Source organism: Argopecten irradians, chromosome 12 (assembly GCF_041381155.1).
Source record: "Argopecten irradians isolate NY chromosome 12, Ai_NY, whole genome shotgun sequence".
Lineage (NCBI taxonomy): Eukaryota > Metazoa > Mollusca > Bivalvia > Pectinida > Pectinidae > Argopecten > Argopecten irradians.
Window position 1 is genome coordinate 30,041,685 of NC_091145.1, and position 16,016 is coordinate 30,057,700.

A 16,016-nucleotide genomic window follows, 5' to 3' on the forward strand; every position below is an offset into this window, starting at 1 on the left:
CTGATATTGTGCTTGTAGCATGCTGGGATGAAGGGCTACCAAGTTTGTTTAAATGAATGACCTTGACCTTCATTCAAAGTCACAGAGGTCAAATAGGCTAAAATCTTTAAATGACTTCTTCTCAAAAACCAAAAGGCCCCGGATACTCATATTGGGCCTGCAGCATGCTGGGATAAACAGCTACAAAGTTTGTTCAAATAAATGACCTTGACCTTCAAGCAAGATCACAGGGGTCAAATAGGCTAAAATCTTTAGGGATCTGGGGATCTGGAGGTTGAATGTTTAGTCTAGTTTGATTGGTTTAAAGTCTTATTAACAGCTGTGGTCATTTAAGGATGTGACAGGTTTATTTGTGGATGAAAACCAGAGTACCTGGAGAAATAATACCAACCAGTAGTCAGTTCCCTTGCAACCCCGAGGTGGAGGTTTGTGGTGGTAATATGTTGGGACATCTTAACCGTACGGTAACAGCGACGGTTTAAGTGCCCATGCAGACATACGACAACAAGCCCTCAAACTCTGCGAAGCGAGTTTGGAATCCACATGGGGCAGTTGCCAGGATTTTCTCCTTGTTCTCAAGCATCAGAGGCACAGCAGGTCCAGCACTTCTCATTAATTTAATGGTTCAATTCCTAATGCAAAAACTATCTCTCCCCCCACTCAATTTTCAATGCAAAATCAGGGGGAAAATACTCCTGAAACCGCTTTAACAACACAATTTACAGTCAGAATATCATAAGCAAACTGTCTGTCCTGCTAAACAATAAAACAAGTAGGCCACCAAATTGCCAATTGAATTATGTAAGTCAACATTTAAATTTTTTCATTAAAAATCTTTTCCCATTTTGATGCATTCTTTTAACTGTGGCTAGATCTTTTTAACTTGTTAAAAGGCTCCAACACAATTTGACCCATGATGTTTAATCATTCTCTGTGCTACCTCCTGACCATAAACTGTAGAAGTAAGCTCAGTCAGCTGAGTGAGAGATGTATCTGATACATTTTCTTAAGATGAAAAACATGATCTTTTTCTGACCCAATTAGCACTCTATGACCATTAACTATCTCTTTGAGATAAAAAAACAAACTTTCTCTAAATCACATTTTGAGAAATGGTGTAGATCTAGACCATCCTAGATTCACATATCAGCCTATCTTTTCTTAGATTCTTTAAATTAAGTGATGATGATCATTTAGTATTTTTTGAAAAAAGTTATTGCTCTTTGTACAACAGATAGATATGAATTGTGTTTCATGGTAGCTTTGTCTGTATCAGTTTTATATTAATACTGGTTTTTTGCTCACAAAAGCACATGTCTCTCCTTCAATTATAGATCTTATATCAACTTCGCTGTAAGTCAAGGGTATTCAGAATGATACTCAGGAAGATAACTGGACTTAATACCCATGGCTATAGCTGCAATATTGTAGCTCAAAAGACTTTTTTACAGAAAATGGTGTCGTCTTTAGAGCTACAATTGGTGCCTATTACTGCTAATGGAGCAAAGTAATGATTATGCAAACCATTATAAAACGTTTGTTTACATTTTTATCGTACTTGTTTGATATCGCTTACCTACTAGGCAATAAAAATGAACCACATAAAATATCAAATTCTCATTGAGGCATTATTTTTTTTACATAATACATATGAAGGTCTTTCTGAAGGGAATTTATACGGCAAGTCCACAAATTGTGCATTTGACGTCTTGTGAGTGGTACGGTAAGATATTAAGAATGGTAGTTATGTTTGTTTTGGACAAAAATAATATATAAATGCATGTATACGCATAAAATAATTGGAAACCTACAAAAAAGTATAGAAAACTATGCCCGAGTGATTTTCGGAGGCAGTGCTCCACTACGACACATAGGGACCAATTCATACCCGGCCGAAAGGTATAGTAGGCCGGGTACGTATATTCGTTCTACCTTGGCTAGTGAAGTTAACCTTATAAGCATACATATCTTCACGTTTCATAACTGTGCCTTTAATGGTTATAAAAGTTGAAGCCAAGTAAGAATTTCTGAGAAAAAATATCTTATTTACTTGTATTTGGCATTAAAACTTGGGATCTTGCTAAAATTAGTTAGGTCATAGTGACCTAATTGGAGTATACTGCACAATCAATTTAGTTGTTGCAATATCTGGCAAGTTTTGTCAAGATTGGCAAAGAAAGTGCAGCATTTTTTTTTAAATTTTACTTAGTATATTGATACCTACCACTCTTTCCATTCAAAGGGAAAAAATTCTTAAAACAAATTAACTTAGCTTACTTCGTATACATATGGCCATGTTGTGACCTTCCACAATGAACATCACACGGTGGCACTACCATTCAATTATAGGGAAAATTCACCACTAAGGCATGTAATCTTTGTTTATTCAAATTCAATCCATCTTCTCAGGGTGACAAGAGCCATGTTTTAAGATTGATCCGACCCTAACATCATTCTTTAGTCGCCTCTCCATTTTAATTAACCGCCATCTTGGATTGATCACATTGTAATTGATATAGTGATGTTTGCACCAGACTGAGTTCGAATGTCGACCTCTACCACTGTGAGTTCTCTGATTTAAACAAAGTGTTTATGTTTGGAGAGAGTTTAGAATTGTTCAGTTTAATATAGTTGCAAAATTCTCTGTTCCTCTTAATTGAGCAAGAAATTGAAATCAAAAAGGTGTAAGTGCAACAATGAAAGAGAAATTGTAGTTCTGATTGTCTCCCTTTGAAATATTACACAACAGCAACAGTCTTGTATCACATACAAACCATCATTTATCATTTAAGGCCTACTACCTTTCCAAAGCAAAGATTAAAAGTTTCTTAGAAACATTAATCACATATGTAAGTACATATCAATAACCTAAGATAAAGTTACAACACCAAACTAATGCAAGATTTCTTGCATGATAAATGTTAACAGTGAAGGCACAGTGATAGTCAAATAACATGCAGTAATTAGGATGACAGCGGGAAATATAAGACGACTTGCATTATGAAAATTAACTTTTAATTTATTTAAACTAAAATTTTTCAGGAGGTGATGATATAATTCAGTGTAGTATTAAAGGCCCACTACCTTTCCAAAACAGCTTTTAATTCTTAAAATGGGAATGTAAAATGAAATTAATTTTGTAGAGTAGGAAAAGTTATTACCTTACAGTTAATATTACACTGATCATCCCCTTCTTAACTATTAAATTAATATAAATCAGATATCTTACGTCTTGTATTTCCCGCCTTTGTCCTAATTACTAGGCCAGATGGCAAAACAGCGAAATGAATCTTTGCTGTTGACATAGATTATGGATGGAAGACTTTTTAGGTGTTGTAATCTCATCTTAGGCCATCAATATATATTTCTTTGTGTTATTGTTGTTTTAAAGAAACTTATTTTTTGTTTCGGAAGAGTAATGGGCCTTAAATGGTGAGCTTATAACATTTGTAACACTACAATATTATCAATCTTGTTTTAAATTCCCATTTTAAAATTTAAAAGACATTTCAGAAAGGAAGTGGGCCTTTAAGATTGGGTTTCACATATCAAATTAAGTTTTCCTTTGATCTGGATAGATATCAATTAAATTTGTAATCATTTTGTATAGATTTGCAAGTGGTTTACCAAAACTTCTCAAAAATACCGCAAGAAATGCTGATTATTATTATTATTATTATATTTTTTTTTGGTTGTGAATCACTTTTCATACATATTGGACGACGGACAAGGGGCAATTAATTACTGGTCACAAGGAACATTAATTGATTAATTAAGAACACAGATTCAGTATATGGATGAAATAATTTATTCAATCAAAATTTAAGTACTTAAAATGTTTTACATTAGCAATGTATAATTGACAAATAAAAATAAGCTTCTATAATAACAAGTACTCAACAATTAGGTCTGGTGTCCAGTATCTCTAATAACTACTAGAAACAACAGCTGGATTATCTCCCCTTACACAATAAACCACTTTGTTCCTTCTCTTCTGCTATCGACTTCTACAGAATCACAACTTTACAACTTCACTTTCCTTAAAACCTTTATTTACTATAACAGAAATGATTTTAGGGAAACATTAAGTGTTTTTGTGTATATTTTAAAAATTAATTAAAATGAAAATCTGAAATGATTTCAGAAAACTAGGCATTACAAGGTACAGCTGCTCAGCGAGGCAGACTAGAAGGTGGGTATACTACTGTAAATAGTAAATTTTTGGCAAACTTAAGATTCTATTATCGAATCAAACTAAAACAGATCAGTGCAAGGTTGTATTTAGCACCAACAGTCCAACTGAAATTAGCACCAGGATAGAACTTGTTTCTGTACTTCTAGATCTCAAATGCTGTGTATGTAGAAACTTCAAATTTATAAATCTAATCATCTGTAGATATCTACTTTCTTCCTTTGGGACACAACTGAAAATCTGATTTTATTGTGTCATTTCATTTCCTCACCTATACACATGGGATAAATTCTGATGTACCCAATTTCTACCAATGTTCCATTTACAACACATTTATCTCAAAATAATATGCAGTGGAGGATTTCTGCAGCTGATTTAAATTAAAACTACAGGTAAATCTCCCTGTCTGCAGTATTTCACCACACCTTCTAACCTTAGCCATGCCATACATAAAAACCTTCACCAATCCAAACCTTTAGACTAGTCTTCCTGGACCACCAAGACAACAACACATTCAAAACCCTAGTCCTACCCTAACACATTTAAATATCTTTATACCTGGAGAGAGAAATTCAGCCAAGCTCCATAACTTACCGATATACTTTGTTAATATGGATGATAGTTAATAGCGATGCTCATTCCAACCTTGGTCAGTAAAGCAATTAAACAAATCTTTTAACAATGAATCCACAACAATACGAACACTTAGGTGTGCTACTCATCCTCTTTTACACACAAACTTACTTACATCGTACTGGACATTTAACTCATTCACCCCTGAAATGTCATAATGGACTGGTCTAGTCTTTGATTTAGAAGAGCCTAAATGTGTCTTCAGGGGTGAATGAGTTAAAACACATTATGTCCATGCAGTATGGTTTAGAAAAAAAATATGAATTGATACAGATAATGCCCAGCTATTCAACCCGATTTTTATCACATTACCACAACGGAAAGTGAAGGTACATAGCACCTTGACTCTGCCTATCAACCTTCCAGCTGGACTGACTGTTAATGTTCAGTAAAACCATATAACACTAATTGTCCTCGGTGCTTCCCTTGGCAGACGACTTTAGGAAGCTTCCTGGATACAGGATAGGGCTCCGCAAGTCCCCTACGACCAAACATAATACCTGTTGTTTCTGTAATTATCAAACCTGGCAAGAAAGCATATTTAATATTATAATATCTACTTTCTACGTTTCTCACCGTCACTGGTATTGCTATTTGGTAATACAGATATTACTAATTACATGTATTTACTAGTATTTCATACATTTTTTTCTGTATTTATTCATTTCATTGATATTTTTTTTTATAATTTTTTCATTCAATAACATTATGTATACACTTCACATTATATACAATTATATCATACTGATATTACATTTTTTAAATAACACAAAGACTTAACTTACAGATACAAGCCATGTACAGATTTTCCTGTTTAATCATTATACAATTGTATATAACTTTTCTAGTATCAAGTATGTGAAAATAACTTTTTGATTTTTGATATTTCATTTCTCCGATGAATAACCCTCATAACTATTCTTTAAAATGGTTTTTCACATAACAATTTACAACATTTGAACACTGGACAAATAATGGATGCCATGGTAGTAATTTTGGTTTTGACACAATCTCCAAAAATGAGAACTTTTTCACCACGTACATAACAACATTGGTACAAAGATATTTAACAGATGGATTCCCACATACCTCTATCAAAGATTAAAAACAAATTTACACAGTGCACAACAGATTTACTTTAGTAAAATCTAATAATGACATTTTCACAATATCGTGGTAGATCCGTTTTTCTTTCAAGGAACTTCAAGTGTCATTCTAAAGCCAGGGTATTGCCTTAACTGGTTAGCATAAAATGAACAAATAGGAAGACTCTTCACCAAAACGAAGGGACACAAGTCATATACTGCTGTGGTTAGTTTATGGCTCCAGGTATACATGTAAGGTAGATGGATATAATTTCACATTTTTTTTTTTTTTAGAAAAATAAACAATATCAATATCAGTTTGTATCATATAATCTACAACTGTACCCATACAAGAAATAACAGGTAGAAAGGGCCCATAGAACCATCATGGATTACTAGCCAAGCCCAACAAATATTTCAACAACATTTCATTTCTTTACTAAATATCATTCTTTTATCGGAGGTAATTCAAGCTCAACATTGAATACTTGCTTTCTTTTAATATGAAATTATAGATCTATATTTCTTAAACTCTGCTTTTTATATCTAAGTGCCTATGACCTGAATTTGGATGGCGAAACCTGTTCATCTGTATGGCAGGAACAGAATATAGTTTAAAAAGCTTTCTGGTCTTTTGGTTAGGCGAGCTAAAAAGCAATCTGAATGTAAATATCCCCAACGCAGAGTGAGAAGTGTATGCAAAAACAACTAAAAGGAAATTGGTGTGTGCTCTTTTCTGCTGCTAAGTGTTTCTGAGCTATCATATTACCCAATACAAAACTAATAAGTTAGATCTAAGAGAGCAGAAATCGAGTACATGTATTTATACACAACAGTTAGTAAGGACCAGTTACAAGAAATGTCTTTTTCACAGGAAAACAATGGGAAAAATGAACAACTGGAATTCTGCAATATAATAAAAATAGCTGTTCACCTGAGATTTAACAGTAAACTGTATCGATGATCACCATCTCATGTATACTTTCATTTTGAGGTTAACATGAGATAAAAATTACATTTGATGCCGAAATAATTTGTATTGCTTATGCTAATAATACAACGTTGTCCTCTTTTCAGCTTGGCTTGAAGGTGATTTTGTGTAAAAAAATACAACCCGACATGTCTTAATTGTTTTCGAAACAGCTATTTTAGATGATAAATGTTTGAACTTGCTAGTTAGATGATAAGGATTCTCTTTGAAAGATTTAGGATCTTTAAGACTGGTTTTAAATACAGAACTTCCAAAATACTATTATATTACAATATAAACAAGTTTTGGCTAACTGTATATTCTTATTTCTATAAAGACATTTGGAGTATTCAGATGAGGTTAATTCCAAAACAAGTGTATCACATGTGTTACCTGCAGAGTAACACTTCTGAGAGTGAAGAAAATCTCATAAAAGTTGTGAGAGCATTAACCTTTGGGACTGACCTGTGGAAATCCCGAGGAGGGACTCCCCTGAGGGACAGTACTCCGAGGGACAGTGGAATGGAATTAACACACATACGAGGGGTCAGTGACATGAGGTAATATATAGGCAGACAAGAATCTAAATTTACCCGTTATTTTCCGTCTGCTCCGACTTCCTACAAGTGTTGAGATTCAATCTACAACAGTGATATTTATCAAAGTCAGTATTTAATCAATACAAGGACACACAGTTCACCACAACTCGGCTTATATAACCTATAATGTCTTACTCCATCAATAAAGCTAGTCCAGTATCCCCAAGATTAAATGTCAAACACAGACCTGTAACCAGTTAGATCTGTTGGGGAACCGTCACATTTCCCTAACTAGAAATGTCCCTTATACTGGACAGTCTGGTGAATATCTGGGTAACCATTACAGTACAAGTTATAGAGACATTGTTTTAAATTAAATCCTAAACCTATCAGCTCTGCATTGAGGAATTTTTCTCTTTCCTTCATTTTTTTCAAATTTCATTTTTGAGGTGCAAAATAAATCAGTTTTAAACAATATCATATACTGTAGATATATATAGATAGAGATATATATTTACAATGAGCCATTCTATGAATTTGGGTGTTTTGAGGATCAGAGGATTTGACCAGACAAATCCAATCCTCACAGTGTCTGTAATTCTACCAGGCTGCCGAGCCAGAGTTTTAGTATTTATTGTTGTATTCTGTAGTAAACATGTACATATACAACAGTTGTCCCAACTAGTATTACAGATACATTCTGACTAGTAATTACAATTATTGTAGGTCTAGATCTAATGGCACAATAACATTTTTTTATCTTGGTATACAGCCTTCCTAACAACACATGAGAAGGCTCACTTTGGTTTTCCTTCTTGTAATAAGATTTCAACCCACAAGAGGTGTCGTAAATTGAATAAAAATATACATGTAACTATTTGAACTGAGCAGAATGCTATGGAGATCAATTTGTTATGAACAGTCTGCAGTTTCAGGTTTGTTTCTTTGATCCTAAAAATACCTCATAGTGTCGAAAATTTATTATGGCATAAAAGGAAAATGTCTATGAACATTCAAAGCAATATAGCCTTTTATTTTTTCATCATGTCTGCAAATTACAGTATACATAAATACAAACACAAGTATTGTGTAAAAGATAGAGGGATGATATAAAATTAGAATTTTGGCTTTGATAATACTTCATGGAGACAAAATATAGCCTTTCACCGATAGGACAGTGCCTGTATAGTATTGTATCAAATATCTCTGTAGTTACTGGTATATCTGTTATATGATTCTTATATTAAATAATATAGTCACATTATCTTAACATTACTTGTTCAAAATTTCCATCCTATCAAAACAATATATGTGTAGCAATGCATCCTCTAATGTATTCACTTGCTTTAGTAACAAACTATGTACTTAACAGTTGGTAAATTTCGTGGGTGTAAATTATCGCGATTTATGGTTTGGAACTTTAATATTTGCGGGGGTTTATTTTCGCAAATAATCTTTGTAGCATTTAAAAGTTCCATTCATACGACAGACTATAATATGGAAAACAATGAATTTGATTAATTTCGCGATTTTGGATGGATCAACAAATAAAGTCAAATCAAAACCCTAACGAATATTACCAACTATACAGTTGTGAAAACAATCGGTCCACATGTACATTAAGAATTCTTGAATACACGAGTCATCAGGGTCTCGAAACGCTTAGTGAATAATATAGTTTAAAGTTACTACAAGACTGAAGTTCAAGTCTGACAATATATGCTCACATGCCTCTTGTAACAAAACTAAAGTAATCGAGTAACGTTAAAATAAAGTTATCCAAAAATATTCACTTACCAGAATAAAAGGCTACATATCAAAGATAGTGATTTAAAGAAAGGATGATAGAAGTTTGTAGAAATTTGTTAAGAAAGTATATCTAATTTATAAAAGTTTTTTATTTCAACTCTAAAGCTTTCAACTTCCACAGTGCAAAATATCACATCACAGCAGTCAAACCATTCAAGTGTATCATATAATTACTTTTATCAGTGACGCGTTAAAAAACAAAACAAACAAGGTGCTCTAAAATACTGTTTGTGAAAGTTTGTCGAACGATTCCTTTATGACAATACTACTTGATGTGACGACGGATGATGTCCACAGCCAGTAATATGTTAGACATAACATTAAGTATTTTGTATTATATCCAAGGTTCTAATAGGGCTAGTTAACCATGACATGTCTCTGAAAATTCAGAGGAAAGATAATTACTGAATTGGTTCAATGACAGCTACACTAGAGTTCCTTGAGACACTAGGAAAATGTGAAAAATGTTTACCCATAACGAAGAAGAAACATTAAAGACAATAAAATAACACCTGTCCAGATGTAATGATAGCTATTGTAGCAGTATTCACAAATTTAAAACAATAAAACGGGCTACAGTAGAAAGTTAAAGCAAGATCAGAGATGTGGATAAGTCATGTTTTGCAGCAGTTTCAGAGTTAACATACAACTCAAGACAAAAATTTTCTATTCAATGATGAAATAACCACTCCATCATTGTTTATGTATTTTCTTCTTCTTTTTTTTCTTGATAAAATGAAGGGGAAAATTTTCATAATATATGAAACAAAAGAAAAATGAGGTCTGCAAACCAGCACCAAAACCGAGACCATATGGTTTTGGAGTCCGGTGGAATAGCCGACAAGCCAGAGTCTACACACGTTAGTTATATGTGGTTGGATATGAGGATTTTGATATTGCAGGTGGGTTGGACATGAGCACTCTTTGGTTTTGTAGCAGGGAAGGACGTTCATCTTAGGTCTGTGATATTGGCCTTGTCTCCAAATACCTGGACTAGCTGTTCCTCATACTGGTCTATATTTCTCTTCATGATATCCATGCATGGCCCCAGTAGCCGCTCAAATGCCTGCACGTCCAGCACTGCACCAGTAAACAAACCATAAATAGTAAACAATCTGTTAGATTATAATGTACTGCAAAGTGATCAAATTTCAGGGGACATTATGCAAATAGCTACACAGTGAGAATTGAACGTTCCTGCATTTGATTAAAGTAAATTAACGAAATAATGCCCCTATGAATTTTTACAAAATCTGCAAAATTCATACTGCCTATTGAATTACCTTCACATTAAGTACTGCCTATTGACTTACCTGCACATTAAGTACTGCCTATTGACTTACCTTAACATTAAGTACTGCCTGTTGACTTACCTGCACATTAAGTACTGCCTATTGACTTACCTGAACATTTAGTACTGCCTGTTGACTAACCTGCACATTTAGTACTGCCTATTGACTAACCTGCACATTTAGCACTGCCTATTGACTTACCTGCACATTTAGTACTGCCTATTGACTTACCTGCACATTTAGTACTGCCTATTGACTTACCTGCACATTTAGTACTGCCTATTGACTTACCTGCACATTTAGTACTGCCTATTGACTTACCTGCACATTTAGTACTGACTACTTATTGACTAACCTGCACATTTAGTACTGCCTATTGACTTACCTGCACATTTAGTACTGCCTATTGACTTACCTGCACATTTAGTACTGTCTATTGACTTACCTGCACATTTAGTACTGCCTATTGACTTACCTGCACATTCAGTACTGCCTATTGACTAACCTGCACATTTAGTACTGCCTATTGACTTACCTGCACATTCAGTACTGCCTATTGACTAACCTACACATTCAGTACTGCTTATTGACTTACCTGCACATTTAGTACTGCCTATTGAGTATGCTGTAGCTGCTCTTGGTTTATGTGTAACTAATGCCAGTTCTGCAATATACCAAAGCAATGTTTGAGTAAATATTTTTAAGAATATCACACTACAGCTTTAGGACATTATCAGTAGAAATTAGATACACTTGTACATGTAATTCGAACTTCATTGTAATACATTAATCTAAAGCCATTGGAATACATTAATCTAAATCCATTGGAATACATTATGTGAACAAAACTTCTATAAAAGTGATTTCTTACCTCCAAAATAACCGCCCTTTTCATATCTTTTCACTTCTAATTCCTCACCACCGGGATCACTCTAAAGCAGGCAGTAAGTATGTATCACTAAGTATCACATACAGAAAGGCCAGAACTGAAGGGTATCTATAGCCAATCTCAAATGAGTTAGTATCACATACAGAAAGGCCAGAACTGAAGGGTATCTATAGCCAATTTCAAATGAGTTAGATCACAAAGTCATTTTTGTTTTTTGCAATCAAAACTTAAAAGTATTGACCCATTTAACAAATTGAGAAGCAAATTGTGTCTGAAAAAGCAGTCATTCTTTTTATGTCATTTTCGATTCCTGAAACTACTGATATCAAGAAGTTAAAATGGATATATGAAACACACAAAACATAACACCAGCTATTCACTTGATAATAGGAGAATCACACGACAAAAGACAATTTACAAAGGTGTATTGTTATAGGTCTCTCACTAACAATACAAATAATTATTATGGCCATTAGGTTGTCTAAAAATTTTAACTTTGATTTACAAATTGAAAGGTTGCTTTTCCATTTTATGATAAACCCTATAATAAATGAAATGTGTACTAGCTGGCCATAAGACACATGACAGTGGATTCCATATACCAACTCATTCATCCCTGAAGACATATTTAGACTCTTCTGAATCAAAGATTAGACCAGTCCATTATGAAATTTCAGCAGTGAATGAGTTTACATGGACGAAACATTCGCGGGAAATATCTGCTAAACATGCAAACATAAACCTTACAAGTAAATTTCCAATAATTCTCAATCATTCATAACGGAGAAGACATAATGAAATAGGAAAATATTGCTTCCAAGGAATTATACCTCACTTATCTAAATCTAAACACCACATTTAAAGTACCAGTACACGAAGATTACAAGAAAACATTCCTTATTGACATAACTGTATAATCAGACATGACTAATCAAATAAACCAATATCTGGTCTTGGTCAATATTGGATTTTAATCAAATCCTCCTAATTTCCCTGGTTTATTTTTCTATAGCTAAACATATTGCATTACAGAACCATGGTCACCTGTAGTTTGAATGTGGCTATACAGTTGTATATTTTGGCTATATAGTTGTATATTTCAAAACATTCAAAGATGTACACGTCTGACTTTTGCCCTTTTTTTTTTTAATTTGAAATTCACAGCATATTATCTAATTTACTGTTTTTCAGGACAATTTGCCTCTCACTGAGCTATTATGTCAAATACTGTTTCAACTGTGTTGTAATGAAAAACCTAACTTGCTTCAGTTAATTATGTGTGAATCTTCATTACAATCACAGCAATTAATTAAGGATTTTAAAGGCAAGTCCAGAACACTGATTTTCAAATTTTGATAAGTCCCAATACAAAGAAATATAGAGGGTTCTTAAAACTGTTGGAGAATCTCACAGAAAAATCAACAGTTCAGCACTGAATCTTCTGCTGTTTTGGTTTAGAATGACACCAAACCTAAAAGAGATTGATCACTGTTTCATCAATTTCAAATCAAAGACTTTTCGTCCAATCTTTCATCGTTTATGTGGACTGATATAATGTTTGTGTGGCCATACTTACTTTGTTTTTGACTGTCACCCGAACATTTCCTTCCTCAATGAAATACATACAGTCTGCCTCATCACCCTGTAGTAAAGTTATCAAATCAGAATATAGTCAAACTTGTCTACAAAGACCATCCTAGGGATGAAGTCAAATGGTATCTATAGTTAATTAGTCTTCATAAACAGGGCATTAATTGTGTTGAAATTGACCATTATGGCCCATAAAAAATGTTCTTTTTAACCAAGTGGTCTTTTAAACAGAGGTGGTCACTATGGCAGATTATATATAATAAATTCCCAAGTCCAAAGCTTCATAAATATGAACTCATTAAACATTCATATCTAAATAGAATGAAATTGAGGAGAGAGTTATGATTGCTGAGACACATTGTCGGTTGTGACAGATTTAAATATCTACCGCATCTACAATGGATCCCGGAGTGGCCATTCAACAAAGTTTAAAATCAGTTACAACTCCAGTTGTGCATGCCTTTATTATCATTTCCAAGGTGATCAGCCGACAACTCTCTGAACCAAGATGCCAGGTACATTATAATGCCAATTCTTTCTTGTCCAACGGAAGCTTTATTATTTAAGCTCACCTGTGTAATGATAACTTCACCATCAGTAAATGATCTAGACTGCAACGCATCTGCTACATTCATTCTTTCATATGGCTGGAAAGAAAAAGAAATTCACATAAACTTAACTATTACAGTCAGTCTCAGGTTACATATGTCATATACTCCAGTCATCCTCATCAATAATTGACAGTACTGGCTGTGAGACTGCTGCTAACATTTAATCTGATAAATGTAATTAATTTAATCACCCATATGCTACTAGATGTGTGATATATGACAGTAGCACTGTGACCTACCACACTGGGCAACCATATCTACATCATGATATGACCTACATTTGTATACATACATAACATATATTTGGGGGGGGGGGAGGGGTGGTGATTGGTTTAGCATATCCTATACTTAGGGTTATTAAGGATGTGCCAGGTTTGTTGGTGGAAGAAAACCGGAGTACCCAAAGAGAAACCACCAATCACAGTGGTCAGTATAACTGGCAATTGCCCCACATGGGATTCTAACTCATGACCCAGATGTGGAGGGCTTGTGGTAATATGTCGAAATGGAGTAGAGGACATGGGGTGGGTGTGATTGTGATATCATAGATCAACAGGACTGCATGATGTCACTATCACAAGATGGAACAAATCAATGTCATCCTTTTACTTGAATCGTGGGATCCTACATTGTGATTACCTTTATCACAAGGGTTAGACACTTAGCCTGTTTAATGAGCATATTGTACAAATAATTTTTAACTTACTGATTGATCGATTCATCATGATCACTAATGGTCTGAGGTTTTCCGACCTTTAATTTTTTGTCACCATGCAGAAATTTTATGCAATAATACAAATCTAGAGCTTAATTTTTTCTTCTTCTCATAAAACCTACCAAGAAAAGAAATCAGCAATTAAAGTCACAGATACTAATTTGCCTGATATGGCCATATCAAATCTTCTTGTCCCTATAATCTTGTAATTTCTATCCAATTTTTGTTGTGTTTTTATTGTCTAATTTGTCAACAGCTTATCATCAACACTAATAATCATTCATTTTCTCTTCTAATGAGAAAAGATAATTAGTTTTTTGCAACACAAAAACCAATTAGTAAATAGAGGTCCTAGAGGAATTGATCTTGAATCCATCATCTATTTACAATTACCATGGTGCTCGGCTTTTCCTTATCTGTATTGGTGGTACATACACTTGTACATATATTCTATTCACATGATTTTTTGATAAAATGAAATAAATTCAATGACTTTTGTCCATCCACTTTACCACTTTTAGAGATACATCATCAGATATTTTATATAGGATCAAGCAATGTAGCCTCAAGTTTCCCGTAACAAATCCATGGACCATATTTTGTTGATAATGATGATCATTCACAGGGATAAGGGTGCAGAAACAAATTGCCCAATCAGATTTGAAGGTTCCTAATCAATATGCGTAATTAAGTAAGGATGATGCTAATAATTAAACTTTGCCTAAGGTATCACATGATACATCTACTGAAAACATTGGCTATAGAATTAAACTGAATAGGCACAACATGTTACAATTGCATGTTTGCTGAGAAAACCTATCAAACAATTTCGCATACATTAACATTGAGTAATGCATATAACAGCTTATCTCCATGTTTAAAGGTCTGATAGTGATATTTCCATTTTTATGGCTCAATGGTTGGAATGATTCTATGAAAAGGCATTTAAGTGATCAGATTTCCTATTTGATAGAAATGCTAACACACCAACAGTCTGCAATATGAATAATGTAAATGTACCAACTAATAGATAATGTTACATTAAAATTGTTTGTAAATAAACAGAATGTTGATCCACATTATTGATACCTCTCCTGAGGCTCTCCGTTGTAATTATATGAGTACCAAATTCAAACAAATCTGCCAAATAATTTATATCAAAACCTCTCTATTGTAAGATGATAATTGAATTTAAAAAGATCTGCCAAATTACAATGATGATACACAGGCCAGTATGTCAATAGAGAAATTGGAGACATAATAGTGTATCGTCACACTTTCTGGACATCTGACCCATGAATAGCATGTCCAGACTGAAAACCATTAACAATGGACCAACCACAATCTATGTATGTGGTACATCTAAGGATGAGGTCGTGACCTTTACACCTGTAATTTTATCCATTGAGGGACTTATTTACATATTGCTCATTCACATCTGGCCAATATCTAAGATATAGTATTGTTAACATATGTCAATCTGCTCTTATATCACTTGTAAATCCTATAGATATCATGCAAGCATGGCCAATATGAAAGCTTTTTTGTCAGAATCATCCAATTTAAAATAGTGAAGCTAAATATACAATCTCTGAACAATGTACCGACAGTTGAGCCATATCAATGTATTCTTGAAAACTTGAATTATTCAAATCTTTACCAATTTAGGTCCAGTCAACTTCAAGTGAACA

General features: G+C 33.7%; 1 protein-coding gene across 6 annotated transcripts in view; it reads right to left on the reverse strand.

Annotated features, from left to right (window-relative positions):
- Positions 1-3,792: 3,792 nt before the first annotated feature.
- Positions 3,793-16,016, reverse strand: part of LOC138336910 (cAMP-dependent protein kinase type II regulatory subunit-like) — a 46,110-nt gene continuing 33,886 nt past the window's right edge. For 2 of the 6 annotated variants that reach the window (XM_069286530.1, XM_069286526.1), the window contains exons 9-13: positions 13,572-13,646; positions 12,986-13,051; positions 11,392-11,452; positions 11,116-11,184; positions 3,793-10,308 (exon numbers count right to left, since the gene is read on the reverse strand). In XM_069286530.1, coding sequence (XP_069142631.1) covers positions 10,178-10,308; positions 11,116-11,184; positions 11,392-11,452; positions 12,986-13,051; positions 13,572-13,646 — 402 coding nt within the window. In that variant the 3' untranslated portion in view covers positions 3,793-10,177. The remainder of the gene's footprint in view (positions 10,309-11,115; positions 11,185-11,391; positions 11,453-12,985; positions 13,052-13,571; positions 13,647-16,016) is intronic. The other 4 variants (XM_069286528.1, XR_011210486.1, XM_069286529.1 and 1 more) reach the window with 4 other exon arrangements.